The sequence below is a fragment of the Panulirus ornatus genome, chromosome 4 (genome assembly GCF_036320965.1).
Source record: "Panulirus ornatus isolate Po-2019 chromosome 4, ASM3632096v1, whole genome shotgun sequence".
NCBI classification, from domain to species: domain Eukaryota; kingdom Metazoa; phylum Arthropoda; class Malacostraca; order Decapoda; family Palinuridae; genus Panulirus; species Panulirus ornatus.
In genome coordinates, this window is record NC_092227.1 from 70,453,060 (window position 1) to 70,479,528 (window position 26,469).

General features: G+C 40.9%; 1 protein-coding gene across 2 annotated transcripts in view; it reads right to left on the minus strand.

Moving 5' to 3' along the window:
* LOC139767192 (leucine-rich repeat-containing protein 40-like) overlaps positions 1 to 26,469 on the minus strand; it is a 50,409-nt gene that overhangs the window by 11,407 nt on the left and 12,533 nt on the right. The window contains exon 1 of one of the 2 annotated variants that reach the window (XM_071696310.1): positions 11,440 to 11,566. The exons of the other annotated variant lie outside the window; for it this stretch is intronic. Within the exon in view, the coding sequence (XP_071552411.1) occupies positions 11,440 to 11,506 (67 nt within the window). The 5' untranslated portion in view covers positions 11,507 to 11,566. Of the gene's footprint in view, positions 1 to 11,439; positions 11,567 to 26,469 lie in introns of those variants that run through there. 2 annotated transcript variants of the gene reach the window in all.

Consider the following 26,469-nt stretch of genomic DNA (forward strand, 5'->3'; position numbering starts at 1 on the left):
AACGGAATGACGGTAAACAAAACTTCAGCAAGTTGGACGATAAAGTTCAACAAATGGGGACCTTGCCAGCGTAGAAAACCCTCCTTGTATTGCACAAAGATCTAATTACACACACACACACACACACACACCTGACTTGAGCTTGATCCACGTATCTCTTGCGTGTCACAGAAGGCGACTAAAGACGGGATAGAAGTTAAGGTCTTGAAATCCTTCCATTCTATATCATTAGTTTCGAAAAGGAGGAGCAGAAGGAGCCAAAGGAGGATTTTTCTTTAGCTCAGTCGTCTGTTTAGGACGCTATCTTGATAAGGTGGTAAACAACAAACAAAAATGTTTAATGGTATAGGATCAGTGCAGCATGTATTTTTTTTTTTCTAATGTGAGCTGAGACAGCACTGGCAACTGAGGCCTTAAACAAAAATGTAAAGGTTGGGTAAATGTGTTGGCAATGAAATGTTTGAGGACAATGTGTGGTGTAAGGTTGATCGAATGAATAATATGGTGCGGTATTAAAAAGAGTATTTGTAAGAGCTGATGAGTGTTAAAATGGTTTGGACATATGAGAAGCATGAGTGAGGCAGGACGAATAAGAAGGTATACATGTCAGAAGTGGAAGCAACAAGGAAAACAAAGAGGAGGTGGAACGAGGGAGTGATAGATTTTTTGAGAGCTGGGGGCCTTAATATGTAGGAGGGTGTGAGGCGTGCAAGGGATACATCGAACAGAAGCGATGTGGTTTACAGATGCCAAAACGTCAATGGTTTCAACTAGAGCATAAAGGAGCGATCGGAGGTTTCCATAGAATGTTTCGTAGAATATATATATATATATATATATATATATATATATATATATATATATATATATATAATCTATCATTACGAAACTGTATCTTTGTGATTACACTCCAAAGTACGAGTAGGGAATGATGGTCCTCGACGAGACTTATGTTCCCTTCCATCCGTGCATTGGCAGTGATATAACCTCGAAGGTGACTTTTCGCTCTCTGTGTAAACACTTGCAGGCGAGTCCCGCACCTGAATTTGCAGGAAATATAAAAACCCCACACATTCAACCAATACGAGGTTAACTATGTATAAAAAATCTAATTAAGCTGGTCTGTCCAGTATTTCATCATACGACCAAGTTTTTGTTTTGTCAAGGTTCCAGTCACGAACCGAAGTCGTCACCAAGGCCAGAATCTAGATGAAAAAGGGAGAGAAAAAAAATAGAGAGGGTAGAAATGTAAGACATGCGACAGTACGAAAACGTTAGTGTGAGAGTTTGTCCGTGATGCACTTACATCAAATTTTGCTGAGTTTAAGCAATATTCCTCTGCCACTATATCCTTTTGTAATCGCCATATCTTGGCGATTACATACGACAAAATTTCCTCTGAATATTTCGATACATCCATACGTCTAATTTTGAGTTTGGAGTGGCTAGATTAAAATGGCTCCAAGTGAAACTAACACTGCTTAGTAAGATGTAATTCCCTGGGCGGCGGCCATCAACAATTTTTACTTACAATCTGCACACTACGTGACGTTTACTAAAACAAGAACCGAAACAAAACCAACACACTGACAAAGGTACTGCCCATCAGCACGGCAGCCTAGCACTCCCTCCATTCATTACCTGTTGCCCTTTGCATGATGATCGCCGTCTCCACCTCACCTACCACCTGCCATTCCTGCCTGCCTCGAAATTCGCACTATCATCATATTTATTTATTGTCACTTTTTGTTAACAAATACTGATGAAAAACTTGCAGGGACTACATACTGATGGTGACTAAAATTTACTCCAATTTTCATGAGCCAAATCGGGTTTTGTCGGCACAAAATTTATTTCCTTATCACCTTATTCATTCCAAAGCTATTCTCCATACGTTAAAAAATTAAAAACAGCATATCGTGTTTTAAGGAAGGTAAATAAGTTTTAGCCACCCACTACCAAAAACACGAATTTTGTATAATAAGATGACCAGGAAGAGTAGCCACCGCTGATATTCTGTAAGTGCCAGAATTGTTCAGCGAGTTCTCCCAACATCAAATTGTTGTACAGCTGTTTAACCTACTTTAATGTTAGGTGGTTTCTATGGTTATAATTCATTTGATCATATCTTTGATGATGATTGACAAACACTTCATGAAGTAAGGAGCGTCGACACCATTATTAGTAAATTGAAGCATGAACTGTGACGAAGAGAACCAGAGAGGAATGAAACATTCTCTCCCATTTTCGTGTGCATTATGCTGTAGGGTGGATTATCGTTGTATTAATACATACGACAACCCCAGGCAGGCGCAGAATGAGAGCAAAACATGTTGCTGACCGTGACAGGCTGGCTCTTCGTCCCCACAACCTTAAACTAACGGGATAAAAACTCTTGCCTTAACCTATCATTCAGACGATACACTATTTCGGGATGCTGAATTGCTGAGATCATATGACGTTTGATATTCAATAACGTGTATCTCTGTGCATACTTCTGAAGTGAATAATACTATGATGCAGTTAGGCAGGAAGAGTAAGTGAAGGAGGAAGCGTGGGAGGAGAGCAGAAGACAGGAGGGCTGTGGCGCCATCATGGTGGAGGTAATGCGTAGTAGGCGACGGCTGGAGCGCCAAGCGGTTGTGCGTACAACGAGCTACCCCCCCCCCCCCCTCTCTCTCTCTCTCTTCAATATTAATACTTCCAGCATCATTTAAACGTCATCTATCAACAATTGTCCCTACTTAGGCAATGTTTACATGTTCTATCTCTAAAGAAACTACTGGTATTTATTGTTTTGTTCCCGAGTGCTTCAAGCGATGGCATAATACCGTAAGCTCAGGCCTAAGACCCTACTTAAAGCCGATGAAACGTAACAAGGTCGTAACCTGATTCGTTCATCAACATAACTTATAACAACTTAGTCTTTAAGATCGTATTTCAGATTCGGCACGTCACTGCGCTTCCTCCTCTTTCATCGATTGTCCAAATTTACTTATCAAAGATCGTACTTTAGATTCTGAACGTTACTAGGCTTCCTCCTGTTATTGATTACCCTAATTTACTTAAGATCGCACTTCTGATATGAACGTTAGTATGCTTCCTCCTGCTACTGATGATATTTACTTATTTAAGATGGTAATTCACACACCTAAAAGATATTGCTTTAGATTCTGAAAGCTACGATGCTTACTCCTCTTATTGGTTATCCCAGGTCACTTATTTCTCTACTGCTTCCATCCCTACCTGCTAGGTCGACACTTCTCTGGCAGTGCGTGCTACGTCTTCGCTCAACACTTGTAATTAAAGTCCAGAAGTAACCATAGGGTTCCTAACATTCATTGTGCGATATGTGCTTAGGAGACTCATCAATCTTCCTGGACATTCTATCATCACATTTGATGACAGTGTTCCAGTATCGGGTCCCATCATACAGCTTCATACTAAATACCTACACTCATATTACTGCCGGGAAATGGATATGCAAAAGCAAATGTTTTATCATCGATCACTCTGATCACGTCGTTAGATTTTTAATTTTAACAGAAAAAGCTGCACTTTGCATGTGGTCACACCTTTCATGCCATAATAATAATAATAATAATAATAATAACCGGACCTCTTGAGCAGACAGGCGAAGAGCGCACTATGTCACTTCGGCTTTTGTGAACAGAAGTAAGGGTACACTTACCATGGTTGATCAAACAGCTCAAATGCGTACATCAAAATAAATTTTGCATTTCTCAAGACCTTCAGTTAATAACACTGAAACTAATGTACTTGTAGAGCAGTGTCTTTGAGTGAGTCACGTAATTCATATCAACTAGTTTTTACACACAATAATATATATATATATATATATATATATATATATATATATATATATATATATATATATATATATAAAGCTGTTGGTCAAAGTGATGCCGTGATATAGTATTTGCTGACATCCATGAGGAAACTGAAACACGATAAGCCGAGTGCACATTCGTGTGTACTCACATCGTCAGGGAAGATAAGATTCTGAATACAAATATGAGAATAGTCTGTGGACAAGAGTGAATCGAATATCCATAAATAAGGTTTAAAGGCGTGCATTAACCGTGCATGACCCCAGTTGGCCTGGGTGTGGTCTTCAATGGTTAAGGCGACACAACACAAATGACTGGGTATTGCATAACCTTCAGTGTTTACCCCAGACATAACGGGGGCAGTACAAGGACATGTTTAGATAACTATCTCTTGGCCGGTTCCTCATCCACCGGTCACTCTCAAACTAAAAATCTATGATGAAAAAGTGATTAGTCTCAGTTGTGAATATTAATAGTAATGTGGGAGATGGTGAGGAGGCTGGCGACCTTGGTGGCGGCGGAGGGAGGGTTGGTGGGTGGCCGGACCAGCCACCAGGCAGAAGGGTGGCACGGGGCGAGGATGAAGGTGGGGGTTGGTTGGCCTTGGCAGGAGCATGGGGATTGGGGGGGGGGGGGTAAATACAAGGACAAGTGCACACCCTTACAGTGAGCTGGGCTGAAGCCTCACCAACACACTGCCTGGGCGCCAGGCTCAGCACCTGTAACCCGGATGGAAGGTGTTGCTGATGGAGCCTCGTGAGGCAGCTGGTCAAGGTGTTTAGTTCATCACCAAGTCACGGAGGGTCCCCACCAGAAGAGAACTCCCGCTCCTCTCTTCCTTGTGTAACGGTACAACAACGCGCATTGTCTCCCTCGCCGCCTAACGTTTACCAACAGCCATTAGCGGGGAGTCGTTCCTGATGACTACCCGATGGCGCCATTGTCTAACGGTGCGCGCGCCATTTCCTTCATTATCGTCTTCCTCCTTTACCATCTGGGGATAAAACGAGTCACACCTGTTTGCAGACCGTACTGCAATTACCAGACATACTTCTAAATTCAGATTTCAGTGTCATTTCAAGAGAACAGGGACCTCATCCACAATAGGGCAAGGTGCTGCAGTACAGTAATGCCAGTTGCAACTGGCAGTGTAAATATATAAATATATACGTACATAACCTCAATACATACATAAACGTTTATATATATATATATATATATATATATATATATATATATATATATATATATATATATATGTGTGTGTGTGTGTGTGTGTGTGTGTGTGCCTCTCCGTCTGTTTCCTAGTGCTACCTAGCTGAGGCAGGAAACGGAGATTAAGTATAATAAAAATATATGCATAGCCTCAAGTGAGGTATACAAGTTTAACAGATAATACACAAGAATACTACAATGCGAAATGAAAGGAACGAGTTTCTGAAACCCATGAAATTACAGAATAACACTAGAAAGAACATAATGGGAAATACTATAATGACATCCATATATGAAACACCCGATTTAAAGATGCCTTAAAATCCAGCAATCTTTTTTTTTATTTCAAGTCTTTATCCCGAAAAAGTAAGCAAATGGTGTCCAAGTGCTGTCACTGGGTATTATTGTACAATGTCACCTAATTTATGTGGTAGGTGTTAGTATTATTCAATACGGTTTACATACAATACATACAGTGCATATAAAACAAACAGGATTTACATATACACAATACATACATAGCATATATAAAGAAGACTGTCTAAAGCTTCAATATAAAAGGAAGTCCTTCAGAACTGCATCAATATTACGTATAAAATACGTGGCTTGCATGGAAAGTAACTTAACGCCAGCAGGCGTCACGGAAGCGATGAGTGGCATCTCATGTGGTTGACGAGGCTGTTGCTTTCGGGAAAACATTACCTTATATATTGAACGCTATACAAGCCCTTCTGAAATGCGTTTAGTAATGACAAAGGGAGAGCAAGACACCATTATTAAATATATGGTGGTTACTGGATTAGTTTCATAAAGGACGATCGGGGTTTCTTCCAGAGACGTTTAGGTTATTTTCCTTACATAATAACCATATTAGACCAGTAGTCCTTTATACCGACTGCTGCCACGTTCACGTAGACAACAATATCCAATGCCAATATTATTCTGCGCAACAGGAACGCGTCCATCATCGCATCGCCTCAAACAGTTTTCTCGAACGTTTACAGCAAATCACATCAAATACATATAACTAATGTACCCTTCAACTGACTTGTTAACTCACTGTAGAGGAGACAGTTGTGGCAAGTGTGTACATACATTCCTCGTAATGACAGCTTAAAGTACTCTAGAACCGTTCGTCTGTATATGACTGTGAGGACACGGCATTCGACAACAATAACAATGGTTAGCCTCCTGCTTACTCCTGGTGTTAGCTCTTCTTTTACGATCAGAAAATACAGGTTATAAACAAGAGAAATTCTCTACTCCGAAAGGGTTTGTGCGTCAAGGGGGCAGAAACGGAAATTCCGTTACCAGTCATAGCATAATTACTATGTCCGTTGTCCCTAGTACAGTGCGCGCGCTTGTGTGTGTGTGTGTTTAACTGGGTAAGGTTTACACTGGTGTCACCCCCACCGCCACATATATACGAATAAAAACATTTTGATGGTAAAGATTTTTCTTTAACATTCAACCATCAGTTGGAGACATCCACTTTATATATATATATATATATATATATATATATATATAGTTCCCCTTTTACCTTCTCCTTTCCAATATGCAATTTCCTCAGTCAAGTTGAACGGATTCCAAACATTTTATGGTGACGGTGGTGGTGGTGGTGTGTGTAAGGGGGGGGAGGGGTGTTGTTAGGCTTCCTGAACACCCGACCTTGAACGTTCACGTCCACGCAACTGCTGCCGGTGTTGTGTTTACCTCGTCAGCTGTTTTGTGACCCGCTATTTAACAACCCCCATCTCTCCATGTTCAACATATAAATATATATGTGCTCGTCAACCCCCCCTCCCCTACATTTCTTGTTATTATATAATAGTCTGGCAATTGTCCTGACAACAATCAGCAGGGTATTTGTTTGCGTCAATGCCTGGATCATTCTTGTGTTTACCAGGCGAACGCACAGTAGGTAACCTTCCTCCTGTATCAAACATTCTTCTTCCCATGCTCCCGTGGACCTGAAAAACAAAGTCTACACCACACGGTATTTAATGTAAGCGCAACACGCCTGAAATTATCCCGAACATCTATTCCCTTAATATATTCTTTGCGATATCTCTTCGCGAGTGTAAACCATTTTCAGGGATGAATCAATAACGAGACAAGACAGCATGGGACAATATAGAGCAAAGTTCAGTTCAACAAGTTATCTTAAAGATCAGAGGTTAGGATTTTCTTGTTATCGTCACAAGGTCACGGGTGAATAGTGAATCGTGTGTCGTCATACAAGTTGAAGGATACTAACAAAGAACAAAGAAGTCTTCATGAGTAAGGAATTACCCTTCAACACCACCGTAAGATCCTGAAGTACGACGGTAGGACTCTTGAACTCGATAGGAAGACCCTTGTATAGGATGGCCTTGCCTTTCGAAAACCTGACCCTTTTAAGAGTCACGTGATAAATAGCGTCATCATACCTAAGGGTAGTAACGTCCTTCTGAAGATGTCAAATAAGTGTTGTACAACATTTCTACATAACTATACGACAGACGGAGAGGAAGTGATGTACCACCATGGCCCAGCTCGGTACCGTCAGTATGACAACAACGTTCCCGAGCAGACAGCGTCCCACAGCCTAGTCCACACACGACCGCCACTAATGCTTCATCTACGAGTTAGCTTTTTCTTTTTAAGTAGGTAGTTATTGACCTAAAGAGTACCATGGGGATTTTCTGTCAATGTTCAAACCTAAGTTAGAAAAGGTAGATAACTAAGGTTTAATATGTTACAGAAAATCCACATTATGCTCACCATGTTTGTAACTTCCTGTGCTGTGTATAAGGCAGGGAACATTTTTTTTTCTTTATAACGGACATCAGGTACAGTGAATCCATGACAGTGCACAGATTCTCTACGTCTGGTAAACTTAGCATACTTTTTTTTTCTCGCAAAATTCAAACCTTTTGTTTTTGTATGCTGTATACGTTGGCGGATACTTGTAGTCATCAATAAATCTGTCACTCGAGGGTTTTCTGCAGACAATTAACTGAAAAGTCGCCTTTCTGTACAGAGTCCCGTCCTACGACAGAAGTCGCCTTTCCGTATAGAGTCCCGTCCTACGACAGAAGTCGCCTTTCTGTACAGAGTCCCGTCCTACGACATATGCGAGACAAACAAGGACAGTCCACAGTACAAGTTTAAAATAACCCTCGTGTAGCATCTAAACACATGCTCATCACCGTATCAGCTAACAGTCTCCTCATGGACAAGTGATAAAATATCAGTTGGAGACCAAATCCTGTTCTTCCTTCACACTAACAAACAATGACTCGCGCCAGCACCCGGAGGCCACCTGATGACGATGACACTGGTGTAAAAATGGACATGGAATTTGACTTGAGGATTTCCCAGTCACTTTAGTACGACCATAGTGACTCAATGTGAAAGTCAAAAATATCAAAAAACTAATATATACCGAAAATTCAAGCTGTAAACAAAGAAAAAAAATAATACTCGTACTCTACTTTGAAATTTCAAAGTGAAAAAGTACTCTTGAACATCTTATGATGCAAGTTGTGTATAACAATAGTTGTGCAGTGTATGGCATAAGCGGCATAAAACAGCTATCATAAGAGCATCACATCATGCCACAGTGTGAGTTAACCAAGAGTACATCATATGTAAACATGTTCGTCCTGGGAGTCGGTTATTGTGACGGGACTGTCTCTCGGCAGCCTTGATGGTACGGGTTCTTGTCTACTAGGCTCCCACCTCTCGGCTCCTCACCTCAAGGTCTTACACACATTGGGATATAATTCTCATAACTGGTCACTGCACTTGAGAAAAAAAATTAACAGAGAAGGTCCAGGGGAGAGCATCGACCATGCGATCCTAAATTTTGAGAGCCGAGTTCAAGGATAGGTCAGGTCATATATTTGTCCACCATGGAAGAGAAAAGAATAAGGGGTGACACAATCGCAGCCTTCATGTCCTTAAACCAGTTCCCTGATGTCGACAGTGATTAGTTCTTAAAAAAGATACAACGAGAGGCCACAACATATATATATATATATATATATATATATATATATATATATATATATATATATATATATATATATATATATATCAGAACTTCTCAAGTACAAGAACAGTGGATGAATAGGCTGCATACTGAAAATGTGAATACCGATACATAGGAAGTTTATAAGATGGGGCCCTATGGATTAAGACCTCCCTCCAATATATATATATATATATATATATATATATATATATATATATATATATATATATATGAGCAGAAACGCAAATCTGCACAAGACATTCACCTTCACTGCTCACCTCATACCCTAAGCTAATGTTGCCGTTAGTGTCACCTCTCCCAACAAAATCCTAAAGAGCCCAACACACTAGAGATCCCTAACTACACCATTCACATCCTTCTATACGCTGTTAAACTGTTACCCTATCTTTATTCCAATAACTTCACAAAGAATGTATTGTTTACACTCCACAACCTCGTTGTGTACGAGTATACCCCTTGTGTATGATGACTCAACCTGTAAGAATGATGACTTGAAAACAATGAGTTAACCCATTAGACCGATGACTAGTCGTCATATTCAAAGGATCTGAATCATCGCACTGAAAGGGTTAAATATGACTGAGGATACCATCAGACGTTTCATTTACCAAGTGACCGTGCGTGGCAGGCGTGTCCAGCCCACACACCTCCAAGGCTCGTCTCCCTTTGTTATAATACACTCTCGTTCTAGTTTGTCTCTGTTTATGCAATCTATCTCCCGCACACATATATACATTTCTGTAACAATACCCAATACATTTTAGGAAACCTTAGTCTGCACACTTCCATTTCAGTTATGTGGTTTAAATTTGTGACGGGAAAAGTTTTGCACTTGTGTAGACCCGTTTCTTAAACATGTACGTATGTACTCTATTCCTTTTTGTGCACATATACAAACATACAACCCAGACTAATGCAGGTGCCCATTTATCGACCACCTCAATTGGACGTTAAACGCCTGGGTAGGGTGTGGGACAACAGCTTCGCCTAGGATACGAATCTATACGGGACAAAAATTACTCGTGATCGCATTGCTATGCTATACAGTCTATGCACTGTACATCTTTAGCCCTGGATTGTTTCTCAATACATTCCTTCCAGCCTTTGTCCTGTACATCTCCGGTCTTGGTCTGTCTCACTGTTCATGACGTGCAGAATATTTGTTCTGCACACCTTTGGTTCTGGTACAGGAGTGTATCCGTGATGCAGGTTCCCTTTGTTTACTTACTTGAAGTCAGTGTGTCCATGTTGTACGGAGCTTTTGTACCCACCTTCTTCGGCCCGGGGCCGTGTCTGCTCAATCATGTTTTCACGCAGCCTTTGTTCTCAACATTTTCAGTTCAGGTCCATGGCTGTTTGTTCATGTTACCTGGAGCCTTTATATCTATCTTCAGACCACGTCCATGTTATACGCAGTCTGTGTACCTAACATCTTCATTCCGGTCAGAGTCCGTTTGTTCATGTTATACGCAGCCTTTGTAACCAACATCTTCAGTTCGGGTCCATGTCCGTCTGTTCATGGCTTACACATCGTTTGTTTATACATGTGAAGGACGTGTGCGTACGTTTACACAACCTTCGTGCTATACATGCCAAGTCCTTGTAAGAGTAGTTTGTTCATGTGTTGTATACATTCCTATCCCATGCAAATGAACTTCAAATGAGATTCCGGTAATTCTCTATAAAACTTCTGTAAAACTTCAGACAGTACACAAACCTGAGCCAACAACATCCCTTAAAGTACCCTTTCCTTCATCAAGCACACATTTGTACCAAACACCTTCCTGGTATGCGTACACATGTTCCATATGATAAAGGTACGAACATAATCTTGCTCAAGCCTGTATCATATACATGTAAGAGTAAAGGTTTCAAGTTACCCTTCGTAAACTGAACCACTGGAGCATGTTTACAGTGCATCATGCGGGCGCATCAACACAAGTGGACACCAAATCAGCCTTTAACACCACCGACAAACGGCCATGATAATACTTATAAATTATACTCAAGGGAAACTAAACGTATAGGAAATGGTATTAAAGTATTACTTATTCCTGTGACCATATATTTACCATAATGATGCATGTATAATGACCAAAGATCCGTTTCATGACGTCACGGCCGCCATCTTCAAGAAGTCAGCTGAGCGTTCATGACGTCACAGTCGCCAGTCGCTCCCCAAGATAATGTTAGAGCGTTAGCTATAAATAGTGGCACCTCCCTGTGCCACCGCCGGCTCACTTAATAATGACATATCTGGTTAGATCATTCACATAACAAGGTTGTAATGGTGTTATCTAGTTCTACTTTCTGTTAGTGTTCTGAACATACCAAGATATCCTCCGTTTTCTCCACACTCGATACACTTAGCAGCAACGTGTGCCGCTTCCCTCGCCATGTTTCCTCTCCGTCACCACACCAGAGCCAAGACTGCCCTACGCATTCGCTATTTCGTACAGTCGCAGTTATTGCTGGCTCAACTCCTAGCATTACTTATTAAATTAACAGATCATACAATCAGCATATTTTCCATATCAAACATTTAAATAGGCCAATCATAACTTATTACAAAAATCATGTTAATAAATTTATGATCTTACTCATGTTCTTCACAGACATACGAACGCAAAACCAAATGAGTTTCTAAATGCGTTGTAACCAAACATATATATCTTACTCAAGTGTTCATAAAAAATTGAATATAATATTGTTTCCCAAAATAAGATAACCTTAAATATTTTATGGTAGAATTGAGTTGTATACAGAACATTCTATAGGTTTCAGTTACTGGAGTCAGAAGCTTATTAATTCATAGTAACCTCTAACAAATACTGCACAAAAATTAAACTTTATCACGTATGTAATGATTCATCCTATGGCTGTGCGACTACGTGATAAGGTATCAGGTCAAATTATAACCTCGCTCTCCAGGATCGTATCGCTGAGCTCGTGTAAACTGAATAGTGTTTGCAAGGCACAGGTGCCCCAGCACTAAACGGTAACTAGAAGCACAGGTTTACGATAATCCTAAACAAATTAGAATTTTGTTACTAAGATACTAAGAATACCACAGATTTCTTTAAAATGTCTTAAATATCCTGGCCCTATCTTTTCTAACCGAGCAAAAGCTGTGAGAAGATGGGAAATGTAACATGCACTGAAGGACCTAAGCAACCAGGTAGAGGTCTACGGGGAGACTAATGTGTATCACTCTCAAAATTCAGATCTGAGGTGGACCAACTCCGTTACTGAAACAGGAAGACTTTGAACTACCTGGGCATGACCCTTTGACCTAACACCTAATTGTCAACAGCCAGCCCTTGGGTACGATCGCCTGAGCCAATATCTAATTGTCAAGAGGTCAAATATTTATCAGTAAACATGATTCCGACACGGACTACGTACTTCCCAATCCAGACATTGATCCAGTGTCTTCCTAATTTAAACACTGACTTTGTCTTCACTGATTACAAAGCCTAATTTCATACTGATTCCTATCATTGCTCCCAACGCAGTTACTTCTTCCTAACATTCGTTCACTCAGCATCTCTACTCTGCCAATATACTTCGTAACAACTTCATCTTTAATATTTCTGGTAAACCCTACGTCATGGAACTAAGTCGTGTCTCACAAAACAGATGGGGTTTTGATCTTGTTCTGAATATCCTTATGTTACCAGTGGATACTCGGGTTAGTGGGGATCATCCCTCCCTGTCCGGTGGGTGGCTACCTTTTCATCATCTTCACCTTCCACAGGAGTCAGTCAAGGGCAGTTCTCCTTTAATCAAGCTCCCCAACCCTCACTTCTGAACCCGAACGCTTTATCATCCGCAACACTGCTGCTGCTCTCTCTCTCTCTCTCTCTCTCTCTCTCTCTCTCTCTCTCTCTCTCTCTCTCTCTCTCTCTCTCTCTCTCAGCCTAGTTATTTCTCACAGATGGACACTATTATCTAACGCGACCAAAATGAAACAAATTACCTTCCTCACCCTCACCAGAACGAGTGCTCCAGACCAACCAGTCAAATCATGCATCAATTATGTACAGCAAAAGCCTCCAGTAGTAGTAGTAGTAATAGTAATAGAACAGCTTGACTACACCGCCTTTACAAGGTCCAGCCGTCTGCTCCTGTTTCCCCGCCCGTGTACCAACCAGCCAGACACCACCCCTCCCAGTGTATCACGCCTCACCATAACTCATGTGGGGTGAAAAGTGAAAGGAATGTTTCCACTTGGAGTCCGTGTGTGTCGCTAATGATGTTGTTTGTACACCCCGTGTGGCAGTACACTAACCTTACCGACCGTGTCGTATATCTCACAACCCTCCTACTTCCCCCGCCCCCACCACAGGTATCGTAACTTTGATGACCACCTGCTACCCCCACACCCATCACAAGTGTCGTACCTCTGATGACCACCTGCTACCCCCACACCCACCACAAGTGTCGTACCTCTGATGACCACCTGCTACCCCCACACCCACCACAAGTGTCGTACCTCTGATGACCACCTGCTACCCCCACACCCACCACAAGTGTCGTACCTCTGATGACCACCAGCTACCCCCGCCCCCACCACAGGTATCGTAACTTTGATGACCACCTGCTACCCCCACACCCACCACAAGTGTCGTACCTCTGATGACCACCTGCTACCCCCACACCCACCACAAGTGTCGTACCTCTGATGACCACCAGCTACCCCCGCCCCCACCACAGGTATCGTAACTTTGATGACCACCTGCTACCCCCACACCCACCACAAGTGTCGTACCTCTGATGACCACCTGCTACCCCCACACCCACCACAAGTGTCGTACCTCTGATGACCACCAGCTACCCCCGCCCCCACCACAGGTATCGTAACTTTGATGACCACCTGCTACCCCCACACCCACCACAAGTGTCGTACCTCTGATGACCACCTGCTACCCCCACACCCACCATAAGTGTCGTACCTCTGATGACCACCTGCTACCCCCACACCCACTACAAGTGTCGTACCTCTGATGACCACCTGCTACCCCCCACACCTACGCACCAACCTAACCACAGGTGTCGTACTTTTGATGACCTCCTGTTATCCCCCGTCCCCACTATGGGTGTTGTTGGTCTAACGACCTCCAACAAAGCCACAGACGAGCCTCTCAATCACGAAAGGAACGACCCTTGAACACAACGGTAATGGCTCAACTTGACTCGACCCTCAAGGGTCGCTTTAAAGTCCATGTTATCAACTCATCATATCCATGGGTAAGTACAGTCGTGTTCAAAAGAGTAATGTACGAGACCTGACACGGTGAAGGCAGGGGACATGGTAGGGGGGGGGGGGTGAATATGATTGGCAGGTCATGAGAAAGTGTGGCTTCCTGGCGGTTGTGGTGGGTGGTGGTGATGGTGGCAGGCTGGGTGTGGTAACACTGGCACCTCCTGACAGTTCCCGCCATGTCATGTTAACAGTAACATGGGCATACGCCAACCAGTTAAGGCGGGTAACTTTAAGGATCCATACTGTGCAGTGGAACTGTATCAATCTTGCTCCCTAACATGCTTCTGGTAGTTCTAAAATATTTGGTTTAACCTCCTGACCACAACGGTACAGTCCTTGAGCACGACGGTATGACCCTTAGGTATGGATTTATTGAAAATGCATCAATATCTTTACTTCCTGTTTATCTACATGGCTTTGCCTGTTTCTCAATTATTGCAACAAATTTACTACGGTTAGCTTTAGATCCCATCTACTAGAATATGCTGTATAGGTTTTCATCAAACTTAACTGAGGATAAAACTAAAACGAACACAGAGAACAAAAATTTCGTCGCTCGAACATAACCTAACGATGAAAAGACTTGAAAAAAATATTCCAGGGGCAACTTAAAGAAGTTTTCAAAAATCATAATTCCGACGACAATTTTTCGCATTGGAAAATTCAAAAACCCGAAATTTAAGGTAAAGAAATATACTCATGTGGGCTTTACTTTTCAGGTGTAGAGTTGTATAACGCTGGAATAAACCACCACCAGGTGTTGTCAGGATGAAGACTATTATCACCATAATCAAGGCAACAAGTAACATATATAAAGTTATCAAGAAATAAACCTGTTAAAGAGGGAATAGCTAACATTTCAACTTTTCACAAACAAAATCTTAAATCTCTTCTTTTCATTTAAGGTTGAGGCGCCTTGTTGGAAAATCCCGCTGTAGTATCTAGGTAAGGAAATTCTCCTGTTCACATTTCCTATAAAACATTTATGACAATAGTTCATTTTTTCTCGAGTAAGATAATGACGTCAGAAACTACAATACTATGGACGAACCTCTGACACGACCCCTAGGGTCAGGTTAAAGGTAACCATATCATGTTCGAGGGGTTTACAGAAGAGTAACTGTTCTATATAATCTTAATATTTTCTTCAGTAACTATGCAAAATCGCACAGATATAGTGGTAAACTATTATAGATATTTGTTGTTCACAGAAGTGACAATGTGTCAACAAATCTATTCCTTATGTATATATATATATATATATATATATATATATATATATATATATATATATATATATAGGAAAGGATCACAATTTGCGCGTGATCAAGATATTCCTATGAGTCCATGGGGAAAATCTTCCCTGTGGACTCATAGGAATATATATATAATAATATATATATATATATATATATATATATATATATATATATATATATATATATATACGTGGGATATCCTGGGGATAGGGGAGAAAGAATACTTCCCACGTATTCCCTACGTGTCGTAGAAGGCGACTAAAAGGGGAGGGAGCGGGGGGCTGGAAATCCTCCCCTCTCGTTTTTTTTTTTTAATTTTCCAAAAGAAGGAACAGAGAACGAGGCCAGGTGAGGATATTCCCTCAGAGGCCCAGTCCTCTGTTCTTAACGCTACCTTGCTAACGCGGGAAATGGCGAATAGTATGAAAGAATATTTTTTTTTTTTTTTTTTTTTTTTTTTTTTATACTTTGTCGCTGTCTCCCGCGTTTGCGAGGTAGCGCAAGGAAACAGACGAAAGAAATGGCCCAACCCCCCCCCATACACATGTACATACACACGTCCACACACACAAATATACATACCTACACAGCTTTCCATGGTTTACCCCGGACGCTTCACATGCCTTGATTCAATCCACTGACAGCACGTCAACCCCTGTATACCACATCGCTCCAATTCACTCTATTCCTTGCCCTCCTTTCACCCTCCTGCATGTTCAGGCCCCGATCACACAAAATCTTTTTCACTCCATCTTTCCACCTCCAATTTGGTCTCCCTCTTCTCCTCGTTCCCTCCACCTCCGACACATATATCCTCTTGGTCAATCTTTCCTCACTCATTCTCTCCATGTGCCCAAACCATTTTAAAACACCCTCTTCTGCTCTCTCAACCACGCTCTTTTTATTTCCACACATCTCTCTTACCCTTACGTTACTTACTCGATCAAACCACCTCACACCACACATTGTCCTCAAACATCTCATTTCCAGCACATCCATCCTCCTGCGCACAACTCTATCCATAGCCCACGCCTCGCAACCATACAACATTGTTGGAACTACTATTCCTTCAAACATACCCATTTTTGCTTTCCGGGATAATGTTCTCGACTTCCACACATTTTTCAAGGCTCCCAAAATTTTCGCCCCCTCCCCCACCCTATGATCCACTTCCGCTTCCACGGTTCCATCCGCTGACAGATCCACTCCCAGATATCTAAAACACTTCACTTCCTCCAGTTTTTCACCATTCAAACTCACCTCCCAATTGACTTGACCCTCAACCCTACTGTACCTAATAACCTTGCTCTTATTCACATTTACTCTTAACTTTCTTCTTCCACACACTTTACCAAACTCCGTCACCAGCTTCTGCAGTTTCTCACATGAATCCGCCACCAGCGCTGTATCATCAGCGAACAACAACTGACTCACTTCCCAAGCTCTCTCATCCCCAACAGACTTCATACTTGCCCCTCTTTCCAAGACTCTTGCATTTACCTCCCTAACAACCCCATCCATAAACAAATTAAACAACCATGGAGACATCACACACCCCTGCCGCAAACCTACATTCACTGAGAACCAATCACTTTCCTCTCTTCCTACACGTACACATGAAAGTATATATATATATATATATATATATATATATATATATATATATATATATATATATATATATATATATATAAAGTGGTTACATCGCAAGTGAAAAGTCACCTCTAACAAGGTTCTTTCATCGCCAATGGATGAATGGGAGTACTACTATTATGTCGATAATCTTTCACCCCATTAAAAATTGTCGACCATTTCCTTGCTCCTTACAGGAACGCAGCTTTGGAGCTGCAGTAACCCTATAACCCCAAAAGAGGGATCCTACGGTTATATAATCAAATTATATATACAGGAAATGAGCTTAGTTTAAGGGTAATGCTAGTAAAGTAACATCAAACTGCAACCAACGTGCTCACATTATACAGGGCAGGCGATTCATATCTGACATATATATATTTCTCAATATATCAAGATCGAACGAAGTAATGCAATTTTTTGTTGAATAATGGGAAACATTAATACGAGAAATTGTCTAAACGCTGTCATTGGTCTATGATTTAAATCATCTCTGTTCAAGTGATGAAATTCAATGCCAAAGCATTTCCTACACAGAAACACTACATTATTCATTATTGTCCTCAGTGTCTACCAGAAGTAACCATGGCTTCAGCAATCCTGATCATAAGGTCATCTCTACCTCTGGCATGTCTCTTTAAGGCAACTAAATTAAGGCAATCAATTCCTCGTTGAACCACTCGTTCATGGCCGCCCTGATCCCCTCGCCAGGAGGCAAGAACTGGGTTGTTTCTCTAGAGATTATCGAGATTGATTATTAAAGTGTAAAGTTTACCAAAAACACAGTGGAAGTAGATATGGACTTTAACATATCAGGTTCACTGAAGCCATTGCTGCTGCTGCTACCGAAGGCACTAAAACGATAAAGAACAACATAGTTAAATTAAGTGTTACATTTCTCAAGTCTGCATGACTTTGTTCATTCTTCAGTTATTACATACACCTATGCATGAGCATATAAATACAGCCTATCCTATGAAATGAAAATGATCATTTTACCCATTAATCACAAAGAGCGGATCCTTGAGAATGTTATGACAGCGCTACTTATAAATAAGCAGAATAGTCAAAATCCACCCCCCCCCCCAGTGGGAGTACCCTAGCGGTAGTCATGTGGTTTCATTAATACAGCGGGGAAGAAAGTTTGGCCTGAAGGCTGAGGCTGCTGTGTCCAGCAGGTTTACTAGCGTAGTAGCATCTGCTCACCACCTGGTGTGTGTAGTAACGTTGTCTCTCGTGTCCGAGTTTATCAGCAAGAGACGCGACGCATAACATCACTCAAGGTAACATAATCTTGCCTTGTGTTTGCTCAGATACAATTAGGAAACATACACACACGGCAAATATACGATGGAACACTCAGCAATGTAAGTGAACGACAAATCCAAAGCCTAGATCTTGTAATCAGTAAGGTTTCCGCAACAGTCCTCATTGTATTGTTGTGTGGGAGCTGCGAGCCTGGGAGAGCCCGGGGTTGACCAGCGACCTTGCTGAAGTCTGCAAACTCTGCCGGGGAAGCCAAGCCCACGTCTCCTCGTGTGGCAACACTTCACTTGACGCTCCACTTACATGCAGTCCAGCAGAAGCCTGGCCATTCTTCAGACCATCAATTTTTGTAAAAAGAAAAGACACGCCGAGATCTATGATGAATTCCTATTCATTTTCATACGATTTTTTTCTGCTTTTCATCTAATATCATTACTACTGGCTAAATATTTACTTGCTACCCTTGTTAAATTAGCACAAGTATCTGTAAATATACCCTTGAGCACAGCTATACGTATGACCCTTGAGTATGATGGCAGTATCTCTGAACCTTACGGCTTAAGTGAAAGGACCACCAGTTCAGTGGTCGTACCCTTGTGTTCTAGGTATTAAAGGATACTCTTTCCGTGAAAAAATAATAAGAATGACAGAAAATGTACGTACTATGGATCCTAGAACTGTAATTGCAATACGGAAACGTAGCAAGTGAATGTACACCGTTATGGAGGAAAGTCTACCGCTCATCCAACGTTGTACTGACCAACATGACATATGGTGCAGCCTAGTCCGGTGCAGCTTGGTACCAGGTTTGAATGACGGTTAAATCTACTCTCACCAGGACGGCAATTGCGCCAGGCATGAACGAAAAAAATTCTGTCAAGGTTCCGCTAGAAAAGATATATCAGTGTTTACAGTGAACCACCGTCCACCTCAAGTAATTTCAAAAAATTTCCTGAGACTGCATTAGACGAGTAATGAAGCCACGGTGTGGCTCGCCACGCTTGTTACCACACTGATCAACAACCTTACAACAATACATGAAGCTTGGTATCATGCTTTGTCTTGACCCGTACGGATCAAGTTAAATGATACGTCGTCACAATCAGGGATTGTACCGTCGTGCTTAGAGGTTGCACCGTGGTGGTCAAGAGGATAACAAATTCTAAGCTGCGTGCAATTCCAATAAAGATCTGCCGTGTTGCTTTACGACTCTAGTGGACAATTGTTAATAGTAAGCCAAAGTAATAATTAAAGGGAGTTCATTTCTCATAACTTTTACAGTAAATTACTGGACTCTTTTAATTGGTAAAATGGGAGAAACAAATTCCTTCCCAAATATTCATCAAACAAACAAGGAGGTTAGCGAGCCAGCCATCATCAGCTTCCAGTTGTGGTCGCTTGCATAGCAGCCTCGCAACTGGACGCTCATTCAGGTTGTGTAACTCTGCCAACTCTTCGCTCTGAAACACTTCATGCTTGCGTTCTCCCGAGTAACCAAATAACCTTACACAGGTTTACATCTTCAGGGTTCGCAAGGTAATGCCAGCAATGCTTAGCGAAGGCAACTAAAGGCACCCCTTGGATTACAGTACTTTTTAGACACGTGTGTTCTTTATAGCGAGGGTCCAGGCGAGGGCATCGCAGTCCACCTCACCAGGGGGTAATAACCTACCCGATAATACCCTGCAATACCTTCAGTTATAGCCATTCACTTGCTGACCCCACAGTTCGTAACGTGCACTTGGGTGAAATACAACAAACTATGGGGTTGTGTAAATCGTAACATTTCACTGACAAAGTTTACCGTTACACGAGATAATCATGGAATAGAATAATGGATTAAAGACATCAAGAGTTGACACTCTCAGGTTAGTTTATATATAAACTCGAAATGAATCATCGTTCACTTAATTCATGAAATTATCAGTCATAAATGCGGAAAATTACTACTTTCATTAATATTTCTGTGTCATGGGGAGACAGCCTTCCATTCATGCTGTTCCTCGCTTTCTTCACACACACACACACACACACTTTAATATATATATATATATATATATATATATATATATATATATATATATATACATATATTATCCTTGATTTATTTATATTTTTGCCGCGAGCGTTGCTAATTTACTGGGGACTCCTTCCCATCCTGTGGCCGGGAGTATAAAAGAGGATACAGAGAGAAATGTTAACATGGTTTGGGCATCACAATGAATGATTAGGCAACATACACAGTACGTGAAGTTTACATCAGCTGATCAACAATGTTTGGATTGCATATCAAAACATAACAAAAGAACTGTTTACAATTAGTGAGGTTTTGATACTTCACAAGTATCAAAGGTACATCATTGTTATGGATGAAATATTTGCACTTAAGCTGTAATGTCTGGTAGGAATCATTTGTGAACTCTTGTCTGTGGGCTGATGATGGCCTTCATCATACGCCTGGCAATGCTCAGCCGGCGAGGCAGAGCTGCCGACTTTTTGAATTGTTGTCCAGCCTCAAGGCCAAGAGGGGTTCCATGAATGGGATACAGCTCATTACACCTGTGCATCGGAGGGAGCGCCTTGGCCGCTAATGGGGTGCGCAATCGGCATACAACGGTATTTACAAATAATATTAATCTCTTGAGTATTACGGTGTGACTCTAAAGTACAACGGCGCGATCTTTGACTTGACCTGACCTTTACCGATGAATTCAAAGGGTAGGCCATCGTACCCAAGGGTTGTACCTTAATAGAAGTGCGGCATTAGTAAGTCCAGGAGGCTAAAGTCTTCCGTATAGATTTTTTTTTTACTCCCCCCCCCCAAAAAAAAAACGTAAGTGGCAAAATTGTGGGAAGAGTGTTTGAATCGCGAGAACACCAGCTACTACAGGTTTCTCACAGTAAATTCTCGAAGAAATGAGTTATATCTCTTTACAAACCCTAATAACGAGTTGTCTCAAACAACTTATATACAGAAAATTAGAATTTTACCCCTTTTGTATCACGGTTACTATCTGATTTGGTGTTTACAAACACTAATCACGGAAACTAACATGTAATCACCGATAACGAAATTGGCCTCTGAGGTGTAAAATGTGGGTCAGGGAGACCTCAATGAGTTACGGTGGGATGCTGAGGCGCTAGTCAATATGTACTTGCAAGTGAGGGACATAACACAGCGGCTGAGAAGTGAACTCTGATGTCAAACTTAATGCACACGGACATGGATGTCGAAGGCACACGAGCAGTCTACCTCTACTTTTTAAAAACAAATCAATAAATCACAAGTTCTAACTACCTAAAGGGTTGAGGTCATTAGCAAAATGAAAGATACATATAACACCTTATTATGATACAGAAGACAGTCAAGTTGAAGGTGACTAACAAAACAAATATGGAAATCATATGCTATAGCGGCAACAGAATGTTGGGTAATATATTAAATATATGTAATGCGTTATAAGAAAGACTTAAGGTTGAGCACAGGAAAAAAGCGAATAATACAGATCATAAGCTACGATAGACTAAAATTTGAGACAATCAACAATGCGAAGACCATCAATCACATGCTAAAGTAGAAGCACACAAAAAGTTTGTGAAAGAAAAAATTCAGGCGCTCCGATAGACTGGGATTAAGATCATAAACTAAGGTAATCAACAAAGCGAAGGATATACATCACACGCAATGATGGAAACAGGCACGAGGTTGAGTAAATAGTATAGTGAAACATAACTCATACAATATGACAGGACGAAGGTTGAGCTAATTAACGAAAGGAGATACTGATCACATGCTATGACAGGCAGTGAAGGTTGAGATAACAAAGCGAAGTATACATCACACGCTATGATAGACAGAGTGAAGGTTGAGATAACACAGCGGGTTAAGATAGTAAACAGAGCGAAGGAGGCATATGCACGCTACAACAAACACGCCCTGAACACGACAATAAAGGATTACGAAATACTAGATAAATATAATTGTTTTAGCATAAAAATGGTGGTGTGCTGTATTCAGTCAAAAAACTGAACGCTGGTAAATAAATACTCATCGACCTCTTCGGGTGGTTATAGTGCGGTAGTTTTATCGAATTACTAACTAATACGACCCTTGGGTATGAGGAGTTATGGTCTGGAATTTGAACTGGTCATTATAAGTCGGGTTAAACGCCAACTCAACCAAACCCTAGGATGACAACACTCGTGCTGAACTGGTTCATGTACTGCAGACTTAATATGTACTCCATAAAATGCATCATAAAAACAGATGATATTCTGGTACGACAGCACTGATAGAGATCATTTGATATATTTACTCCACGTTTTCAGTTTTACTTCCGAGAGCCACTAGAACAAGATTAATGACTATAACTGTTGCAGCAGCCTCCGTGTGAGCTGGGTGGATCAAGCGCTCTGAGGAGATGGTTTTCATTAAAACGACGCCAGACTTGTACCCAACGTTCTCATCACACACCACAAACAGAGAAGAGCCATGGGATTCATTATATATATATATATATATATATATATATATATATATATATATATATATATATATATATATATATAATTACATTCATCTTATTTCCTTTAAAAGTTTTGCAGTAGCGTCTTAAGTTCCAGTGAGCAGTTTATGAAATTATAGCAATTTTGAGAACTGTCTCTTTAACTACACCTCGAAGCTTTGAAACTCTCTGCCTTTTCATGTCTTTCCAGAAAATAACTATGACCTGACACTTTTTAAGAGATATGTCTTCATTTCCTGCAAAATTAGTCACTACTTTCCCTCGACTTTTAAGCTTTCATTAACCTCTTCATATTGCAATTAATGCCCGGTCTTGTTGCGGACTTTGGTCCGTCACTGGAGCCTCCAACATAGGAAAAAAACTGAAAGCTTGTCTATTTCTTTTACATCACATTCCCATGTGAGTGTTAAAGGGAAAAAAATCGTCAGGGAAATAAACATGAGTTACTTCACAAGGTGTATATATAGTACAACTGTGATAAGTGATAACTAATCATAAAAAATTATTTTCCGTCCTTCTTACAGTACATAGTGTACATGTCAGGTTGTCAGTGTGCAATTACAGGTGTCAAGGTTGGAACGTGGCGGGGCGGTGGAAGGCTGCTGCAACCTTAAGCTAACCTGGTGTTGAGGGGTTTCACAGCCCGTCACATGCCGTACCTGTCCTCCTCCTCATGGCTCCAGCACCCCTCCCAACACTCGGTACACGTTCCGATACCTTGACTACATGACTCGTATGTCCAATCATAGTCTTCTAATGTTACTACTCATCGTTTATCATTAAACATCATGAATCACACACAAGAAAAAAAGCTGAATGTAAAGTTTGAATGTATCTGTAACATGATTTCATAGTACATCATCCATAGAGATTTACAACATTCGTCATTCATTTCTGGCTTACATGATCTCAGTCGTTCTGACGTACGTAAAAACCCCGTGGTGAATATGAGAAGAAATGTCCAGATTCGCGAAAGAAAAAAAAAACATGATCTAACGTTCCTGCTGGTTCTTTGCGGCGGTGATCCCTGTGACTATGCAGGAGGGCACTTGCCAACCATGCCAGTAAAGACAGTTACTACCTCTGTGGCTGTGAAAGTTAGTTATTATGTACATGTTCTGCAACACACTCCGTTATGCAACTTCACTGTGAGGTTATACGAAGGTTAACTGACAGTCACAGTGTTCGAGTCATTCTTTTTTAAAAACATCTGTTGTTACAAACAGGTTTATAACAGTGAAACTTGGCAGTTCTGTCCTTAGAACACGTCTTTGTTCTCATCGAATTTGTCACGGACTCTTAAAAGACCATATCATCCCCATGAGATGATCATTAACCATGACACTAATATTCCCATTAGTATATATATATATATATATATATATATATATATATATATATATATATATATATATGTTTTCCCGCCGATACCTCGCTGAAGCAGGGTGTAGTGATGCTGTTTCCTGTGGGGCGGGGTAGCGCCAGGAATGGACGAAGGCTAACAAGTACGAATATGTGCACGTGTATACATGTAAATGTCTGTGTATGTATATGCATATGTATGTATATGTGTGTGTATGGGCGTTTGTGTGTATATATGTTTGGATGGGCCATTCTTCGTCTATTCCCTGGCGCTACCGCGCTGACGCGGGAAGCGGCGATCTATTTATCTATCTATATATATATATATATATATATATATATATATATATATATATTATCCCTGGGGATAGGGGAGAAAGAATACTTCCCACGTATTCCCTGCGTGTCGTAGAAGGCGACTAAAAGGGGAGGGAGCGGGGGGCTGGAAATCCTCCCCTCTCACTTTTTTTTTTTTTTTTTTTTTTTTTTTAATTTTCCAAAAGAGGGAACAGAGAAGGGGCCCAGGTGAGGATATTCCCTCAAGGGCCCAGTCCTCTGTTCTCAACGCTACCTCGCTAATGCGGGAAATGGCGAATAGTATGAAAGAAAAAAGAAAGATATATATATATATATATATATATATATATATATATATATATATATATATATATATACATATAAAATCAATTGGATTTCCTTAACTCGAATCTTTCTTTTTTTTATGATACTCGCTAATACACGTCTAACATCTGATCATACATTCCCGGGTGTGTTGTCACTGGCCATAATAACTTTCCCTTCGACCTGAGAATCTTGATCAACTACAGCAGTCACGACCAGACATATACATATTTATACACTGGAAAAATCATCGGCGACATCTTGCGCACTGTATTTAGCGACACCGTAAAAGGAAGTGATAAATACAAATTATTGGATGGGCTGCAATTGGGAGGAACATTACATGTGAGAGGAAGCGGTGAGTCCACATCTTTCGCTCACTTCGGTAACAATGTACTACGTTACACTGTTACTCAATAACTCTTTCGTAAATGTTTAGCTCTTCTGTTACTCTAAACAAAGTTCGGTTATAGCTTTCAAGAGAAGAACAATAATAGAGAACTCTGCGAGGCCTTGGCGGCTCCACGCATGAGTTGCACGTCTACGTCACTGTTACCATGGCCCAACATCACACTACCTCTAACGTGATGTGGCAATACTAGAACTGACACAAGCTTTCTTGTAATCTGATGAATCGTCTTATAAAACGTTAAACTATATATATATATATATATATATATATATATATATATATATATATATATATATATATATACACACACACAAAGGAAATACGTATTCATTTCATAACCAACTAAACAACACCCAGCAACGATGGAAAGGTCCGTGGCAGCTCCACATCCAGGGAAGGTAAGACATTAAATGGTTTCCTGACACGTGACTCATAATAACTCGAGTGTAATGCCGCTGGTGTTCACTCACTCTGAAAATATACCGAATACCTTCGCTTACATGGTGGCCAACAATAAGTTGTTTGTCACCCCTTGAGCACGACGTTACGATCCTTGGAAAATGACTGCTTGGCTTTCGTACCAAACATTCGTACCGTCGTGCTGAAGGAATTGAATAAATTCTGACGCCTTATATATAAATATATATATATATATATATATATATATATATATATATATATATATATATATATCATTTATATTTTGCTTTGTCGCTGTCTCCCGCGTTTGCGAGGTAGCGCAAGGAAACAGACGAAAGAAATGGCCCAACCCACCCTCATACACAATGTATATACATACACGTCCACACACGCAAATATACATACCTATACATCTCAATGTACACATATATATACACAAACAGACACATACATATATACCCATGCACACAATTCACACTGTCTGCCCTTATTCATTCCCATCGCCACCTCGCCACACATGGAATACCATCCCCCTCCCCCCTCATGTGTGCGAGGTAGCACTAGGAAAAGACAACAAAGGCCCCATTCGTTCACACT